This window comes from Callionymus lyra, chromosome 6 (genome assembly GCF_982586985.1).
Source record: "Callionymus lyra chromosome 6, fCalLyr1.hap1.1, whole genome shotgun sequence".
NCBI classification, from domain to species: Eukaryota; Metazoa; Chordata; class Actinopteri; order Syngnathiformes; family Callionymidae; genus Callionymus; species Callionymus lyra.
Window position 1 is genome coordinate 10,650,158 of NC_141823.1, and position 19,248 is coordinate 10,669,405.

Consider the following 19,248-nt stretch of genomic DNA (forward strand, 5'->3'; position numbering starts at 1 on the left):
ATGAAATCGTTTTTATTTTACTATCCTGAACGTTTCTAAAGAGTTACATTTTTTAAAAGCAATACATTAATGATCATTAAATAAATATATATATATATTTTATAATAAAACATATACATAAATATATATATATACTCGAAATTTGTTTTCTTTGGGCAAATATTACAGAGCCGGTGAGGGCAGATAAAAGGTGAATTTCAAATATTATGTTAAAATACTTTAGAATAAATCTATACTTTATAAGGAAGAATGAGTATGGCTACATTTATATAAATATAAACGTAGCCACACTATATATATATATATATATATATATATATATATATATATATATGTCAAAGTGCCAATATTCGATCTAGTCTGTTGTTTCGACAGACTCAGGAATACAACTCTAAAAATACTAATGTAACATAATATAATGTATCAAATTATATATATATATATATATATATATATAGCATTCAATGTCACTGTTTAAGGAAATAATACACATTTAATATGAAGATGATTATGTGAATATGAATATGTACATCCTAGTGTAAGTGCACACAATTATTATTGCACCGAAGGAATAATAAATAATGACTATGATATCCAAATATTTATTCCTTTTTTTATACTAGATGTTGAGTGAGTTTTAAATTGGCAGGGGACAATAAAAAAATCCTGTGAATAATCTAATAAAGAGATATTTGTATCTTAATTTCGTTTGTAACAAATACTATTTTTATTTATAAAGCATTTAAAACAAAGCCCGTTGGCCACACAGTGCTAAACAGAAAAATAAAGCACAGAGAGCAATAATAAAATACAAGTAGATAACTATTAATAAATAAATACGCATAAGAAAAGTTATAAACGCGAATTCATGTAATATATTCCACCATATTTTTAACCTGGTACCGAGCAAATCTACTGTTATGCACTGCGGCCTCCCGCCTGAGGGGGCAGTGTGGGCCACAGGTCATCAAGCTACAAGCGACGCTGCGCCGCGGTCGTCGATTCAAAACACAAACAATGGGCAAGAAGCACAAAAAGCACAGGTCCGACAAACAGGAGCCTGAAGGTGAATCTTTTGTTCTTTCGTTATGGATTATAAAGAAGGATATTTAAATGGAACGAGTGTTGCTAACGAAGCGATTGTTCCTTTGTGCTCGTTTTTATATGCATGTAGCGATTAGCTTAGCATCGAGGCTAGCAACCTTATTCATTCATATTTTTGGGATGTTTTTAATATTCCATTAATAATTCCAACAGGAGAATACAGCATAAATATACTCGCGATTGTGAGACGTGAGCTTGATGTCGACTTCAATTTAACGTAAAGTGACTACATTCTAAAACAACACAAAACGCAATACTATGTGGAGTTTCAGTTAAAAACATATTCTGAAATCATAAAAAGAACAGTCAGTCCTCTTGTTAAACAAAATTATGTTTGTAAAACATACATTCATTTATATGAAGCATTTCATGACAAAATTGTCAACAAAGAATGTATCTTTACAAAAATGATCGTCTCTAATAGTTCTCTGTAAATAATAGATTTTCAACAAAATACATTCTAACATCTCTTTCCTAGTCTTACAAATCTTATAAATACTAAGGCGTTACATTTTTAGAATAACCTCTATAGTGTATGTTTAGTTATTTCTTAAAATAATGTCTCTTATGTCTAATGAAAAATATAAATGATACAAAATGCGTCAACACTGAATAATAAAAAGAAAGTTGAAAAAAATATGTAGAGTAAATGCCTGTATTTAATAAAGAAAGAAGCCTGGAGCGCTAGTCTGCAAATGCAGCTGCAACACAATAATAACCACAACAAATGACAATTGAGTGTGGGGTTAGAACATGCAACCTGAAGGCCAGGCACTTGCTTAAATGGTGCATGTCTAGGTAAAAGAGTGCGTATGGTCACCCTTATTATTATTATTTGGTTGTTCTAAATATTTGAATATTCACTCCCAACTGAGGGATAGAGCTTGAAAATATGTTTGTGATACATGTCAGCTTGATGCTTACCGTTGTGCCACATCGATGTCCACAGAGTTTAGTGAACGGCCTCTGAAGTTGGTGTTAAAAGTGTCCGGGAACGAAGTGACGACGGGAAGTTCAAGCCGGGACACTTTCTACGATGAACAGTCGCAGGATTATGATAAACCGAAGGACAAGAAGAAGAAAAAGAAGAAGGATAAAGACAAGAGTTTCGGCTCTCCTGAGAGCGACAAAGGAAAAAAGAAGGTAAAGGTGATGCTTCACGATGAGATGCTCTGATTTCTTTGATTGACTGAATCTATGGTGTTTCTTTCATTCAAGATGACCAAGAAGAGGAAGGTGCAGGACACTGAGGACGAGGACAGAGAGCAGTGCAGAACTCCAATTCGTACAGAACTGGATAAACTAGAAGGTATCTTTGTGAAGGGTTTTCTATGTTTGTTGCTCAGACTTGTGAATAGTTTAAGTGAAGTTGTCATCAACGTATAGTCAAAAACTCCAGAATTAAGTCTTGATTTACATTTTAAAACAGTATCTTTTATCTACTACTTTCCTTCATCTACCTCATGTTTCTTCCCTCAGCCGAGAAAGAGCAGACTCCTCTGCAGGAGGCTTTAAATCAACTCATCAGACAACTGCAGAGGTGCCGAGACCTTCTTTTATATGATTAATTCCAACATATATTTATTTCTGAGCCGCCTGTACTCTTTGTGTTGTTTTTGTGTAGGAAAGATCCGAGTGCATTCTTCACGTTTCCGGTCACAGACCTGATCGCTCCGGGTTATTCCTTAATCATCAAGCGGCCGATGGACTTCAGTGCCATAAAGGACAAGGTGAAGAAAGAGATCTATCGCTCTTTGGATGAGCTCAAGGTAAAGGACAATTTTATTCAATGATTTTACTTGTCTTGAGGAGGAGAGTAGATGTTGACCCAACAGTTGCCACTTCTTAAAACTAAACCATTGAAACTTCACTGTAAACTATTGGTCTTTTGATCTTTGTTCATGTCAAATAAACTTTGATTTTAATTTAAATACATTTTCCTTTGCATTTGGATCATGGCTTGTCGTCCTGCGCGTTTGTGTGCGTGTGTTTTCAATGAAGCTTAAAGTTTTCTTTAGTAAACATAGTGCAGCTGTTAGAATGAGTAAAATATTTTGGTGTCAACTGTCTTAAAGAAGCAACGTGTCGAAAGTTGATGAAAGGAAAAACACTTAACTTTGTCGCCTTGGTTTGTGTTTGATCCGATCTTGAGCCGCACGGTCCGGTTCCCCCTCCTTCTTCTCACAAACTCTAAATATATTTGTGATCCGATGGCTTTCTTTTGACTCCTTTTTTTCCTTAAGATGTTTAATAGATTTTATTCCCCTTGGAACTAATCGTTGTAGCGTCTTTTTCTTCAACTCGTCTCAGTCAATCAATCACACATGTGCATGAACTCTACTTATCTGTCTCCATGTACGTCTCCTCTCTCTCTTTTTATCTGCTGCTTTTATGTTTCCATGTCGTTATCACAGAGATATGACAGTTCATCAGTTATTTACTTAAGAATTCCTTAATTAAATGAATAATAATACATTATATTTAACTGGATTTAATTGGCATTTACAGCAGAAAATCTTGGTCTATCAGCTGTTTTTTTTCTTCAGGTTTTTGATCCAAATTCTGTTTTTTTTAATGGATTTATTGTGTTAAACTGTGAATTTGGATCATTCTTGTCTAGTTGTGTTTTTTATTTTTATATGTCCGTTCCATTTGAACTATATAAATGAGAGCATTCGATATGATCTTTGTTTCTAAAGCGTCTGACATTGTACAAAGACGGAGTCAGTTTCTCGGCTGCACTCGTAAAAGCGTTGACATCAAAAAGAGTGTAGCGGACGCACAGGTTGAAAACCCTGATTTAAAAGAACGTGGCAAGCAGCCTTGTTTACTCCTGGTGTCTTATCTGTTGTGTTCTCTGTTGTTGATGTTCATTGAAGGCTATTGAACACTAATTCTTCACAAACTTGTTTTTAAAATATTTGCTCCTGCCTTACACGTGTGCATTTTCTGTCTTCACAGGCCGATTTCAGGCTCATGTGTGAAAATGCGATGACGTACAACAAACCCGAGACAATTTACCACCGAGCCGCACGGAACCTGTTGCACTCTGGGATGAAGATCTTGAGTCAGGTGATACTTGCATACCAACAGACCTTACATTTCTTTTGTAATCTAGATGTGTTGTCATCATCGCATTTATAATCCTCTTGATGTTCCAACATCTGAACACAAGAGGGCAGCAGATCTCTAGAATAGTTTTCCTCAGTTCAATGAGTCTTTGAAACCTGAAATAAAAGCAAATGTTGTGATGTTTCTTGTATCGCAGGAGAGACTACAGAGCCTGAAGCAGAGCATCCAGTTCATGTCGGGCCTCGACCCCTCTGCCAAGGACCTGGGAGGCTCCAGTCACGGCCTGAAAAGAGAGAGAATGACGACCACAGACGGCGGCGAGAGCTCGCAGGCAGGCACTCCCAGGTCCGTTGACCCCTCACCACATACAAGTTGATGAGACGAGTGCAGCATTCCTCACAGATCATGACCCAGCTTCAGATCCTGAAGTTTTTTTTCCGATAAATCTGACGATTTAATGAGTTTTCGGAGAATGAGAGGAACGTCCTCCAACAGTCTCGTCTTCTACGTTAGCCTCCACACACCTGCTGCCGTGTGAAATGGGATCATAAAAAAAAGCCTCATAAATAAAGGTTCAGCAGCTCCTCAGCTGGCGCTCGCCGCTCGCTCAATACTCACATTTTGCTGACGAATCTAAGCGACAAGGACGGCTCCACAGAAGTTGTGCTCTTGTGCCGTTTTAATTTCCCGTTGCTGATGTTCACATCTGCTGCTCTCCGCGCAGGCAGGACAAAGACTCCAAGGACGAGGCGGCGAAGGCGGAGAAAGAGCTCCAGGAAATCCGCAAGGTCATCGAGGAGTCTGGAGGAAAGCTGTCCAACAGAGTTTTGCACTGTGACGTGAGTTTTTTTTAGGGCGAACCCGGTGATGGTCAACTTGAAATGTTTTTCAAAAGAAAAATGCAACAAAGAACTCAAATACTTTAGAATCTCAAGAGGGTTTGTTTGTCTTTTTGTTTAGTATGAATGTTAATTTTTTTTAATGACTCTTGTCGTCAGTTGGAGTTCATGAGGCAGAAGAACGATGGTTCCACCACCTTGGCGGTTCTCAACCCTGCAGATCCCACGTCTGGAGGTAAACAACCACAGAGTTCAGGCCAGGATGAATTCTGATTGGTTAAGGCTACGCCGGCAATTACGTGTTCACATGTCAGTCAAGTCACCGCGACAGTTGTCTAATTACATAACTCATTTCTGAACCATTTAAAACACAAAAACAACACGTTTTTAAATCAACAGAAATGAATCACTGTGTTTAGATCTGTCTCTTGAGGATTTTAATTTTTTTTCCAGTGAACAAACCATCACAATTATTTTTGAAACTCTCGGTATTTGGCAAATTTTTACTTAAAAATTACAGAGCAAATAACCCTGAGATTGATTCATGAAGGAACGTGTGTGTAGGCGGCAGTTAAACGTCACCACCACCTTTGTAACGCAACCTGTTTTCAGTTAAAGCCTAAAAAACAACCAAACTATTGTCGTTCTACTCCCACATATTGTAAACAAAGAAAAAAAAATGGTTGAGCATCTTTTGTTTATTGAACATATTATTTGTTTTGCATTTCATCAAGTAATCTTGTTTTAATTAAGATCAATCTTTCCCGTCAATACTTCTGTCTTTTTTATTTTATTTTACATCTATTTAATCTATTTTTAACTGTAAATTTACCTTTATGTGGCAAGTTTCATGAACAAGATGAAAGACATTTTAAAAAATCAGTTTATCGTCATCCAACAACAAGATGTTGTGTATTTGTCGTCTATTGTCGCGTAATAATCGCGGTCCAGCCAAAAACAATCTTCCTCGGGCATTAAAAAAAATTCTTTCTATAGATCTCAGTGTAAAACATGAAACTATATCTACAGTATATAATGAAAACTAAACTTGATAATGTCAGAGAAGAAACATCACACGTAAATATAGGATCAAGTCTGTTTTCACTGGAGAATATTGGACGACTTCTCGTGAAGATAAGAGGACAGAAGGTCCATTAAGATTATTTTCTAACGTGATTCCAGGGTTATCTGGTCATCTTTGTTTTTCCTGGTATGTTTCAAGAATCCCCTTCCTTGCCAGCTGGCTTCAGTTAAAGCCTAAACTCTCGACCCCCACAACTGTCCTTAAGTGACACCAGGGATGCAGGTAAAGAAGCGTCTTGTGTTGCAGACGTGGGCTACTGTCCCGTGAAGCTGGGGATGATGAACAACCGGCTGCAGAACGGCATCAACGCTCTCCAGGGGTTCCGAGAGGACAAGAGGAACAGAGTCACTCCAGGTAGACACGAGTCTTATACGAGTCGATGATGATGATGATGATGAAAACATGTCTCTCCAGTGACGTACATGAACTACGGGCCCTACACCTCCTACGCCCCGGCCTACGACTCCAGCTTCTCCAACGTCAGCAAGGACGACTCCGACCTCATCTACTCCCTCTACGGCGAGGAGTCCAGCCTGCAGGGCTCAGACAGGTATGTGTTCGCGTCGCCGCAGGAATCCCTCAGTCGTTCTCCAGATGTTCACGCAGCTGGATCTCATCTCAAGCCTGGTTAGCGACCCGAGACGCCGCCGCTCGGCACCGGGTCCTGAACGTGTCGTAGCAACGACAGCTTCTGTCAATCAATCATTTTGTTCGACTCAAACGTCGCAGCGACGGCTCGAGTTGTTTGGCTGCTCCTGCCAGCAGGTGCATCAAGATGTTCTTTAGGAGTCGACGCTTTAATGACTGTCTCCGTCTGAGAGTTGTTGTTAGTGCAGGGGAATTGATGGTTGCCACGGCAACTGCTGGATCGTAGGTCTGGAGTCCACCTTGAACGGGAATTGGGTTTGATTTTCTTAACTGAAATCAATATGCGTTCATGTTTGAAATGATGAACAATAGGAGGAACTAATTAGAACTATTCGTCTAATTTTTTATTACTTTTCATTACTAAAATATCTTTGATTAAAGTTGAAAATGGTTTGATTACAGTTAAATTGTTGGATTATAGATGAAAATGGTTTGATTTTAATTGAAAACAGTTCGATTACAGTAGAAAATTGTTGGATTTTAGCTAAAAAATGGTTTGATTATAGTTGAAAATTGTTTGATTGAAGGTGTATGTATATATATATATATAAAAAAAAACTGTTTATGATTTAAAGTGTATGATTAGATCTTTTATCAAACAAATATCCTGTAGGAAAAGAAAAAAACAAACGAGAAAAAAAAAAAAAAAACGAATAACTATTGTAGTAAGTATCAGGATAAAAACCTGTCTTATGTAAACATTGTATTCTGGGTTTAGACCCAAAGAAAATACAGGATTCGGAACAAATACTAGTGAAAAGTCCACAAAGTTTTTGATGTAGCCATTAGCACAGCAATCCATGATCACGGTCTGATTACAGAAAAGGACTGAAATATTGATTTAAACGTCACCAATAAACTGAATGCAACAGGAAAAGACAGAAAAGACCTTTTCCCGGTTTCAACGACCAGCTTTGAAGGTCGGATCAGAGTTTTGAACTTGTTTCTCTTTCACAGCTTATCAGAGTTTCTGGCCAAGTCGGACGAGTACGTGTACAAAATGGCCGACAATTTTCTGGACGCAATGACCAACGGCGAACATCTGAAGAGCCTGAAGGGGGCGGAGCCTGTGAGTAGTCGTTAAACCTGTAAAAATGTTTGCATCATCATGCGATCGCTGGAGCCATAACATTATGACCACTTTACTCTAGAGCCTCAGTTGTGCTTTCAGAAGGTGGTCATAATGTTCTGGCTTGTGTACAGTTCGTCTGTGACCTCATAGCTTTTTAAGTCTTCATCAACTTCCTCTTTAAACTTCCAGACGCCTGTCGCTGAGCCCGAGCCAGTTCCCGAGCCCCCGGAGGACAAGGACGAGCCGGAGGTGAGGAAACAGGGCAGTAATGGTTTTAACGGTCCGTGCAAACACGTCTGGCAGAAGGTCACGTGTTCCAGGAGTCAAGTTCTTCCATTGATCCTGGAGCTCGAGCGGTTCTGAGGCAGCTGTGTCAATAACCCCGGCCGGTCCACGTGGAAACAACATTTCCTTCTCGGACCTCACAGAGGCTTGTGTCGGTCCCCGTGTCCTCCTCAGTGGGGCGCTGTGGCCTCGGGCCCCCGACTCTTTACAGTGGCCCCTCTGTTCTGCTGATGTTGGCGTCGCTCCAGTGGACTTTTTCCTCCCGCCGAAGAGTGTCGCCCCTTGTTCGCCCTTTCACTCATCCCTCACTCTCGTCTCACAGGCAACCGAAGCCGAGAAGTCTGACAGCGAGCAGGCGGAGGAGCAGAAGAGTCCGGAGGAGGAGGACGAAGGTAGGACTGAACCTCCTTTGTGTCCCCGATGTTCAGGCACAGAGAGAGGATTGTGAAGGTAACCAGAGAAGCCTCCGCCACCTGTGAGTGACTCCCGTGTGTCTCAGGGGTCGTGGACATCCAGCAGAAACTGGACGAGACCACCAAGCTGCTGAGCGACCTGCAGGAGGTCCAGAGGGAGCGTCTGAGCGCCAAGCAGCCCCCCAACATGATCTGCCTGCTGGCCCCGACCACCAAGGAGATGAACCTCGGTAATGACAAGATCACGATACATCAGCCCGGTCCGAGTTCTCTGACCTCCTGACTCGTCCGCAGCTGAGAAGGTGACCAAGAACCTGACCAGGCTGACGGGACAAGTGGCTCCGTGTGACGTCAGCAGCGTCCAGGCCATCAGGAGGGCCATGGGCATCTCCGTCCCTGCAGAGCCGCTACTGGACCTGACCACAGGTGTGTGTCAGAGTGTGTTCGTACAGACAGTCAATACACAATATAAGTGTAGTAAGTAAGTAAGTAATATTTATTTATATAGCGCTTTTCTAGACCAGGGTCACAAAGCGCTTAAACAATCAAAACAATACTCAAAAAAGTACATACTTTAAAGATCAAGATAATACTGAGAACAACACCGGAGTTCCAGAAAATCAAGGAAAAGCCTGAACAAATAGAAACGTCTTAAGATGTTTCTTAAAGGAGTCAGTAGATCCATCAAGCGCAAAGAGAGAGGAAGATCGTTCCAAAGCTTAGGAGCAACAGTCTGGAAGGATTTCTCTCCTCTGGTCCTGAACCGTGTTCAGGAACCATCAGTAGATTCTGATCCACAGACCTCAGAGCCCGAGCTGGGGTGTAAGGCTGGATCAGATCAGTGATGGAAGGAGGAGCCTGACCATGAATAGATCTGAAAGTAAGAACCAGAATTAAAAAATTGATCCTGAAAGAAACTGGCAGCCAGTGAAGAGTTTTAAGGATCAGAGAAATGTGAGTTCTTCTACTAGAGCGGGTCAGAATTCTTGCTGCAGAGTTCTGTATCAACTGCAGGCGAGACAGATCCTTCTTGTTAAGACATAGTATTGTCGAGTACTTGACTCTTGACGAAGTCGTAACTGCTTCACCAAAATATGTCCAAACATTAGCTTTAAAAGCGGCTGTATCCTCTGATCCTCAGTCATTGCCAGGAGATTGTTTCTCGACGTCATGACTGCTGACCTCTAGCGGCCAGAAGTTTAATTGCAACACAAAAATGAACAAACGCCATGAATATTCGCATGTTAATTGTAATAAAAATAAATAATTTTTAGTTTATAAACACTTTATTAAAATAAAAATAACTATGATCAAAAAATTAAATATTATTTAAAAGCCAAAACATATTTTTGAAAGAAAAAAAAGCTCTTGAATACGGATACAGTAATCGTGGAAATACGATTTATTGGTGCATCCATATTTTCTCAAACCCCTAGTAACAACCCTTCTTTAGTTCCCAGTTCACTGAGAGGGAGTGAGATTCAGACAGCAGTGTTTGTCGAGCATTTTTGAGTTAAAAAATGAGTCGGAAAGTAATTTTTATTTTAGTCGTTTTACATTTTTTAACTCTCAGTTATGAAGAATCATAGTCCAGGTCCTACAGACGGATAAAAACAGGCTGATGTTGACTTCAAATCCAGGATTAAAAGTTATCTCACGTAAATATGTTTAGTAATATTGTATAATTTAAGAATTCTTAGAAAGTTAAATAATTTAAGCCGTTGATACCGTAAAACACTCAAAAGTTGATTCACCGTCATTGAACACGTCATGCATTTTGAAAAAAGGGAGATTTATTAGAACCGGACGAGAAAAAAGAACCTGTACAGCTGCAGCAGTGAAAGGGTTCGAGTCTCATTCACAGGAAAAAACATTGATTGACGGTTGTTGTCGTTCTCCAGTGCTGGACAACACTGACCACATGGACACGTCGTCGCTCGGCCCGGACGCTCCGGTCGTCGTCATGTGACCTCCAGCATCTTTATTTAATTTTTCTTTTTTTTTTCTGACATTTCAACCAATAAAAATCAAATATTTTACTTCCTGTCCAACATTTATTCACTGGTCATGAGTGGTCGTTACCATGGCAACAGGTGGTGTCGAGAGTCCAGAGGCAGTCCGATTTACATTCCGACCCGAGTCGGGCGTCGGCGTCGTACACAGAAGCGTCTAAATGAAAACGTACAGACGGGCGCACTAAAGAAGAAGCGATACTGACCATCACAGACTCACTGACGCCAGAGGCTCCGCCCCCTTTAGAGTCGCGTCCCACCACAGGACCCGGTTCCGGTCCGCGGCGGACCCGTGTCCCTGTCAGTTTTTTTACAGGAAGTCCCGCTGCGCCACAGCGCCATCTGCAGGGCTGACCAGCGGCCTCAGCTCAGACCCATCCCCTGCTGCTTGCTCATGTCCGTGCACACGAAGAAGGTCTTGAGTTCACCTTTGCCCTTCACGTTGATGAAGCCGCGGCACTCGCACGAGTACCCCAGGTTCCTGAGCACGTCCGACGTCTCCTTCGTCACCTGCGGGGTCAGGAGAGTGAGTCACGGCCAGGGTGTGGTTTAGAATTGTGTGTGTTAATAACCAGGCGATACAAGAGCAACAATATCGTGATACTGTAGTAACAAGTATATATGTGTAGTATTGTCCAGTACTTGACTCTGGTGTTGCAGAATTTACAGACCACATGACTCTTGACGAAGTCGTAACTGCTTTCATTTGTTTTGAAACCAAAATATGTTCCGACATCAGCTTAAAAAGCTGCTGGAGTCCACTGTATCCTCTCGTCCTCAGTCATCATCTTTAGAAGATGTAATGACTGCTGCCATCTAGTGGCCAGAGATTTAATTCCAACACAAAAAATAAACAAACACTGTGAATATTTGCATGTTAATTGTAAATGTACGGCTTTCATTTGTTTTGAAACCAAAATATGTCCAAACATCAGCTTTAAAAGAGTCGACTGTATCCTCTCATCCTCAGTCATCACTGGGATATATAATACATCAAATTATTTTATTGTATACAAGCTATCCAGATGAAACAAAAATAGAATATGTTTTTTTAATTTATAAATATTAATATACTGTATACAGTGCATACATTACTGTATCCTCTCATCCTCAGTCAAAGCTGGGATTTAATTATTGCTTTAGCTGCGGAGGATGTAATGACTGCTGCCATCTAGTGGCCGGATGGTTTAATGACAACAGAAACATGACCAGCATGTTAATTGTAAATATCGATAGAATATTTGGATAAAAGTATTGCGATATTGAAGTATTATTTATTTCCAAGAGTACCTGGATCTTGCCGAGCTCCCCCGTGCTCTCCATCCTGCTGGCCACGTTGACCGTGTTCCCCCAGATGTCGTACTGTGGCTTCCTGGCCCCGATGACTCCGGCGATGACCGGCCCGTGGTTGATTCCTGCTCAGACGACACACCAGTCAGAGGCAGGAGTCAGAAACGTACGAGAAAACAACCTCCAGTCATCAGAAGAAGATGTTTTCTTCACTCCAGCGAGACATTTAAAGTGGATGTTGTGACGAACATGAAGTAACCGCAGGAATCTTCTCCTCAGAGTTTACACTAAAGGCTGATTAGAGTCCGGTGGTCGGTGTCAGGCTTCTGTGTTTACGCCTGGTGTCGCTTCTTATCTCCGCTGACATGTAAATGTTTTCCCGCCGCATGGATCTGCTTCCCGGGAGTCGCTCCAGACTCGGAGCCATCGGACGCGTCAGATGAATGAGCTTCAGGTCAGTTGTGAAGGTCAGTTTACTCGCTGACCATCTTTGAAAATGATTCTCATTTTGGACTAAGGGTTTGTATTTGCAAGAATATTTCGGTACGATATGTATCACGACACAGTGTCAACGATACGATATATTGCCATACTGTAGTAACAAGTATATATGTGTAGTATTGTCGAGTACTTGACTCTGGTGTTGCAGAATTTACAGACCACATGACTCTTGACGAAGTCGTAACTGATTGCATTTGTTTTCAAACCAAAATATGTCCAAACATCAGCTTTAAAAGCTGCTGGAGTCACTGTATCCTCTTGTCCTCAGCCAGGATCTCTTAGGATATATTTGACCATAATGATTGCTGTCATCTATTGGCCAGAAGGCAACACAAGTGGTGGGCAAATACATTTTCGGGGCCAAATTTTATACAGTGAGGGTTGTAAGGGGCCCTAAGTCAAAAATAAAAGGAAAAAAAACCCTAAATATAATAGAACGACTTTAAGAGGAAACGGCATAAAATCGAGGTAATTATTTTACTGTATTTTAGATAAAACTTTAATAACAATATAGCACTTTTTTCCCAAGTGTTTTTTATATATATTTATGCCCAAAACGGAGGACAAAAGTCATTTAAGTCAAACAAGTAATAAATAATACAATTAAATACAAAGCAAAATTGCTACACAGTTTTTGGCAATGTGGCCCATTTATGTGGCCCTCGTGACGACCAAGTAAAACTATTAAAAACTGTCATGTCTAAATTCTTTTCATTGTATTATTTATTACCATTTCAACTGGTAAAGTTCCTTGTTTTGGACTTGAAAAAAATAAATTCTCACCAAAAAGAAAATGAAATGCATCTTAAAATATTTTTGATTGCATATTAGATTAGATAAACTTTTAAAAGAAAATCGTATAAACTTATAAATATAAATGTGTTTTAGGGTCACATTTGAATAAAATCTAAAGTATACAATAGATAATTATATAAATATATTAATAAAAAGTTCAAATAAAATAATATAATATAATTCTTTACTCTCTTTTCGCCCCGTTTTTCTTTCTTTTGGCCGAGGGCCACCAAAAAGAAAATTAAATTCATCTTAAAATAAGTTTGATTGTAAATGCGTTTTTATCTTATTAACTTATTAATATTAACGCTTTTTAGGGTCAATGTATAAATTAAATGAAGTTAAAATAAAATAACATCATTTTTTCTCCTTTCATTCCAGTCTGAAAAGTGCTTCCTCACAGCAGTCACATTATGCCATTTGTCCTCCTGGGAAATTTAATTTTCCTCCAAACTTCTACATGACCTTTGACCTCATGAGGGCCCCATAACCTTTGACCTCACGAGGGCCACATTAATACAGTCAAACTTTGCCCAAGTTTGAGTTACTACGACCCACAACATTAATGGAGTCGTTTCAATTCAACACAAACTTGTTTCTGTAAAAAGACAGAACCTAAGGAACCTCCCAGAATGCAACAGTCGGTGAACAAAGCTCCTCTTCAGAACCGTCAGTCAGGACCAGGACTCACCGACTCGCAGCCTGAAGCTGTTGAAGGAGTGTCTGTTGATGCCGTCCAGCTTCCCGATCAGAGCGATGGCGAACTCCACCATGTTGCCGATCTGGGCCTGCTGACGCTCCCGGTCCTGAGAAACCAAACCGGATCAAAACCACATCGAGGGAGATGGATCAGGGGGGAGGAAAGATACCGGACCTGGTTGTTCCCCTGGCCCGGAGTGCCGCTGAGCCCGGCCGCCGCCATGTAGGTGCTGCCGATGGTCTTGATCTTCTCCACGCCGCTGAACTTGGGTTTGGACAGAAGCTGCAGACGACACATGACTTTGATGTGACTCATGACTTTGATCCTTTGATATGAAGATGATTCAGAGTTTGATTCCAACAGAAACGTCTTTGTCTCCATAAGCGAAGAAGAATGTTTGACTTTAATTCCCGCCTGAAGGAGACGAAGACGGATCGACAAACAGTCCCGGATCTTTTTAATCAAGCGAAATAAAATGTTTCGGCGATTATGAGGTTGAATCAGGACGAGAAGACAAACGTCTCTATCAAGGACGTCAGAATATTTATATTATATCTATTTAAGTGTTTAATTGAACGTGTCAAATGTTGACTTTTATAGCCGAATATTATGGGTTTTTTAAGCATCGAATTATATTTAGGAGAATTACTAAATCCAATCTAATGTCTATATTGAAAAGTTGAGTTAGTTTTTTCCAAATAGAGTTTGACATTTTAATTCCAAAATTGAAAAAATATATATTTTAAATTCAATATTTCTTTATTTGTAGCAATTCAATATAAACAATGTTATATTGTATAAATGTAAATTGAATTGAAAATGCTATCAAAGAATATTTTTGAAATTTTTGATGTAGAATATCAAACTTTATGTGTAAATATTGTTTTATTAATTTAGGTCACAACTTGGCCCGGGGGCCACTTGCAGCCCCTTTGACTGTATTTGTGTGGCCCTTAGTGTTCCTGACATTTTTAATTTGTACTTTATTTAGTGCATTTTTAACTTAATAATACATACAGGATAGTGGTCTAAATATGTTTATTAAAAATGATATTTAAATAAAAAAATGTAATCTTTCAACTTACGCTAATGCTTTTTTTAACATGTGTAAAAGTAAGTGTTAATTTTATAATAAGCTTCTTTTGCTTTGTCCCTCACAACTATACAGTATAAAGATACATACACAATGTTTTATTAAATTATTAAAAAAAAAAAAATCAACCTTGAGAATTCAGAAATAAAACAAAAAACACATACAGTACAAATAAAAAATTCAATGTTTCATTTTTAAATTTGAAATTCAAACATTCCGATGGTTCCTGACCTCGTCGAAGTCGGCGATGATCTCGTTGAGGAGCCGCAGACACTCCAGGCCCTCCTTGTTGATGTCGCACTCGGTGTAGAACTCTTTGAAGTCCGGCACCGAGGCGAACATCACGCACACGCAGTCGTAGGATTTGTAGTAGAGATCCTGGTGGAAGTAAGCAAGTAAAAAAACTCAATAAATGTAAACTTTAAAGGTCAAGATAACACCGAGACAAACACAGGAGTCTCAGAAAATCAGGGAAAAGCACAATTAAAAATGTCTTAAGATGTTTCTTGAAGGAGTCAGTAGATCATCAAACACAGAGGAAGATCGTTCCAAAGCTTAGAATCAACAGTCTGGAAGGATTTCTCTCCTCTGGTCCTGAACCGTGTTCAGGAACCATCAGTAGATTCTGATCCACAGACCTCAGAGCCCGAGCTGGGGTGTAAGGCTGGATCAGATCACTGATGTAAGGAGGAGCCTGACCATGAATAGCTTTGAACCAGAATTTTAAAGTTGATCCTGAAAGAAACTGGAAGCCAGTGAAGAGTTTTAAGGATCAGAGAAATGTGAGTTCTTCTACTAGAGCGGGTTAGAATTCTCACCGAGTTTTGTATCAACTGCAGGCGAGACAGATCCTTCTTGTTAAGACATGTAAACAAACTGTTACAATAGTCCAGACGAGAAGAAACAAATGCATGGATTACAAGCTCCAGATCATGTTCCGACAACATTTCCCTAAGTTTAGAGATTTTTCTCTGTTGAAGGAAACAGTTTCTGGTCAGTTTTCTGTACAACACTGTACTAGAGACATGTCTTTGTCAAATACAACACCCAGGTTTCTCAGGCTCAGTTTGACAGACTGACCTAAGTCACCCAAGAACATGCTCAACCCTGGAATCTTATCATCAGGAGCAATAACCAGAGTGTGGAGAAACATTATCATCTTGTCAGGCATTTTTTATGACGAATGAACTGGAAAATCCATTTATCTTCCACTTCTGCAGGGAATAAAAAAATACTCTTTGACGTCAATACGTATTTATTTATAAAGATTATTGGAGGGGGGGGTGTGGGGGGGTGGAGAGGAAGTTAACAAAATGTAGAATGTTTAAACCGAACAATTTCAACAATCGAGAATAAAATTTTGTGCGTATTTTCAAAATCAATAAAAAACATTTTTTAAACATAGGGCTTGATATTCTAATTTGAATAATTCAAAACTTATTTCAGGGTTTAATTTGACATTTCAGATTTTTTTTTCATTGTATTTTAATTTTTTTAATATTAATTAAATTTTAAAATACAAGAGCAGCTCCTTGATCTACTTTCAACCAATCATATTCCACCAATATTAAAATGTTTTTTTTAAAAGCCTAAGAAGAAAAAAGATATTAAATTTAGAAAATGAATATTTTAATAATTAGAAACTAAATGATATATATATATTAAAAAAAATGGAAATATTCAAAGGTTTAAAGTTGATTATTATGAAAAAATGAAAGATTATCTAATTTAATTGCTCAAAATAGTAAATGATTGCAAAATAAATTTCAATAAAAACTAAAAGATTCAACATTTAAAGTTCAACCATTCAAAAGACCCAGCATATAGACTTCAGCCCCTGATGGTCTACAGCAGCATGACTGGTGCGTAGAGAGTCACGTCTGGACCGCGAGTAAAAACCTCGCCTCACCTCGTTCTTCTTGTTCTCGCCCACGAAAAGCGCCGCCACGTGAGCCGGCAGCACGTTCTCCAGCAGCAGACGGTTCAGGTTCTCGCGAGTCTCGATCTCGTCCTGTTCCGTACGGTTCTTGTACTTCAGCAGGAAGTCCTGGCGGAAGCAAGACTCGTTCTGAGGGCGCAGAGAAGAAACCATGGATGAGAACTAGGGGCGTGTTTTGGTCAAGAAACCTGTCAATCAATCAATATGACAGGCATCACAGGATCAACGACACCATACATTGAGGTACTTTAAGAACAAGGATATATTTGTAAAAAGTCGTAACTGTTTTAATTAGTTTTTTTAACCAAAAAATGTCAAAACATCAGCTTTAAAATCTGGTGGAGTCGACTGTATCCTCTTGTCCTCAGTCATCAGCAGGACTTTATTGTTCCTAGAGTCGTAAGGATGTAATGACTGCTGCCATCTAGTGGCCGGAAAGTAATTGCAACACGTAAATAAACAATCACTGTGAATATTTGGATGTTAATGCAAAAACACTTTTTATTCACACTTTATTTAAAATATAAACAATAAAATAACTATGACTAAACGAAATATAGGATTTAAAAGCCAAAAGTATTGTGAAAACATTTTTTGCGATATTTAAGTGTTTTGATCATTTCTCACAACTTTAAACTTTAAACATGTATAGTTTACTACGGTGGTCGACTGTATCCTCCCGTCCTCAGTCTGGCGGGGTTTCATTGTTCCTTTTGCTGTGGAGGACTTAATAACTACTACATCTAGTGGGCAAAGGTGTAATTGCAACCTAAATATGAACAATTGATGTGAATATTTGCATGTTAATTGAAAATAAACCGACATTTTATTGACACTTTAAATTAACTTACTTAAATATAAAACATAAAATAACTATGCAAAAATGAAATACATGATTTAAAAGCCAAAAAATAATTAAAATACAGTGCTGTTAAAAATAAACAAAGTATTGTGACAACATTTTATGAGATATTAAAGTGTATCGATATTTTCTTACACCAAAATTTTACCGTATTAAAGTCATTAAAAAAAGCTGAAGTCAAATTCATGGTCCGGGGGCGAAATTCCTAGTCATTTTATGAGGTCAGGAATAACTTTAAACATGTATAGTTCACTAGTGCGGTCGACTGTATCCTCTTGTCCTCAGTCGTCACCAGGATCTAGCGGTGTTTCATAGTTCCTGTAGCTGCGGTGGACGTAATAACTGCTGCCATCTAGTGGGCAGAGGTGTAACTGCAAGCTAAGAGGCCGGACTGAGGTCGCACCTGCTTGGAGATGATGAGCATGGTGACCAGGAACAGGGTGATGTAGATGCAGCTCATCACCTGCGGGTGTTTGACCAGACCGATGTGTTTGAGGAGGACGTCGTCGTCCACGCTGAGGGAAACAAGAACCTTTGAGTCTCAAGCGTCGCCGACGATGGTTCCGGACTCACCTGCTGCAGTTCTGCAGGTCGTGGATCCGACAGAAGAGGACGTTTCCATAGGAGACAAAGAGCTCCTTGTTGCTGCTCAGGATGATGATGTAATACGCCGTGGAGGCCACCGTGAGGAACAGAACCTTCAGCTCGAAGCTCAGCCGCAGGAACACTCCACAGGCCACCAGTGACAAGATGCAGCAGTACACAGAGTACTGCAACACAAAAGTATATTTATACACATATATATATACCAGTGACAAGATGCAGCAGTACACAGAGTACTGCAACACAAACGTATATTTATACACATATATATATACCAGTGACAAGATGCAGCAGTACACAGAGTACTGCAACACAAACGTATATTTATACACATATATATATACCAGTGACAAGATGCAGCAGTACACAGAGTACTGCAACACAAACGTATATTTATACACATATATATATACCAGTGACAAGATGCAGCAGTACACAGAGTACTGCAACACAAACGTATATTTATACACATATATATATACCAGTGACAAGATGCAGCAGTACACAGAGTACTGCAACACAAACGTATATTTATACACATATATATATACCAGTGACAAGATGCAGCAGTACACAGAGTACTGCAACACAAACGTATATTTATAGTATACACATATATATATACCAGTGACAAGATGCAGCAGTACACAGAGTACTGCAACACAAACGTATATTTATACACATATATATATACCAGTGACAAGATGCAGCAGTACACAGAGTACTGCAACACAAACGTATATGTATACACATATATATATACCAGTGACAAGATGCAGCAGTACACAGAGTACTGCAACACAAACGTATATTTATACACATATATATATATATACCAGTGACAAGATGCAGCAGTACACAGAGTACTGCAACACAAATGTATATTTATACACATATATATATACCAGTGACAAGATGCAGCAGTACACAGAGTAC

General features: G+C 39.3%; 2 protein-coding genes across 2 annotated transcripts in view; one reads left to right on the plus strand and one right to left on the minus strand.

Moving 5' to 3' along the window:
* The first annotated feature begins 971 nt into the window (after positions 1-971).
* On the plus strand, positions 972-10,556 carry brd7 (bromodomain containing 7). The gene is made up of 17 exons (XM_087793549.1): positions 972-1,066; positions 2,054-2,247; positions 2,323-2,413; positions 2,584-2,644; positions 2,729-2,873; positions 4,066-4,176; positions 4,373-4,521; positions 4,901-5,015; positions 5,175-5,250; positions 6,346-6,453; positions 6,514-6,649; positions 7,705-7,816; positions 8,009-8,068; positions 8,427-8,496; positions 8,604-8,747; positions 8,812-8,943; positions 10,419-10,556. Exons 1-17 carry the CDS (start codon positions 1,018-1,020, stop codon positions 10,484-10,486), a joined length of 1,821 nt encoding a protein of 606 aa, XP_087649675.1. The 5' UTR covers positions 972-1,017; the 3' UTR covers positions 10,487-10,556.
* The window catches only part of adcy7 (adenylate cyclase 7), a 72,680-nt gene continuing 63,720 nt past the window's right edge, over positions 10,289-19,248 (minus strand). The window contains exons 19-26 of the mRNA XM_087793548.1: positions 18,283-18,479; positions 18,113-18,224; positions 16,818-16,976; positions 15,140-15,286; positions 13,990-14,097; positions 13,807-13,921; positions 11,820-11,944; positions 10,289-11,039 (exon numbers count right to left, since the gene is read on the minus strand). Of these exons, the coding sequence (XP_087649674.1) occupies positions 10,893-11,039; positions 11,820-11,944; positions 13,807-13,921; positions 13,990-14,097; positions 15,140-15,286; positions 16,818-16,976; positions 18,113-18,224; positions 18,283-18,479 (1,110 nt within the window). The 3' untranslated portion in view covers positions 10,289-10,892. The remainder of the gene's footprint in view (positions 11,040-11,819; positions 11,945-13,806; positions 13,922-13,989; positions 14,098-15,139; positions 15,287-16,817; positions 16,977-18,112; positions 18,225-18,282; positions 18,480-19,248) is intronic.

What these genes read in the sequence shown, in the direction of transcription:
- brd7 (XM_087793549.1), top strand. Translation starts at nt 1,018, where the DNA reads ATGGGCAAGAAGCACAAAAAGCACAGGTCCGACAAACAGGAGCCTGAA. An exon ending in GCTCTTTGGATGAGCTCAAG is followed by an intron (nt 2,874 to 4,065) that starts GTAAAGGACAAT and finishes CTGTCTTCACAG; the next exon opens with GCCGATTTCAGGCTCATGTG. An exon ending in CACCAAGGAGATGAACCTCG is followed by an intron (nt 8,748 to 8,811) that starts GTAATGACAAGA and finishes ACTCGTCCGCAG; the next exon opens with CTGAGAAGGTGACCAAGAAC.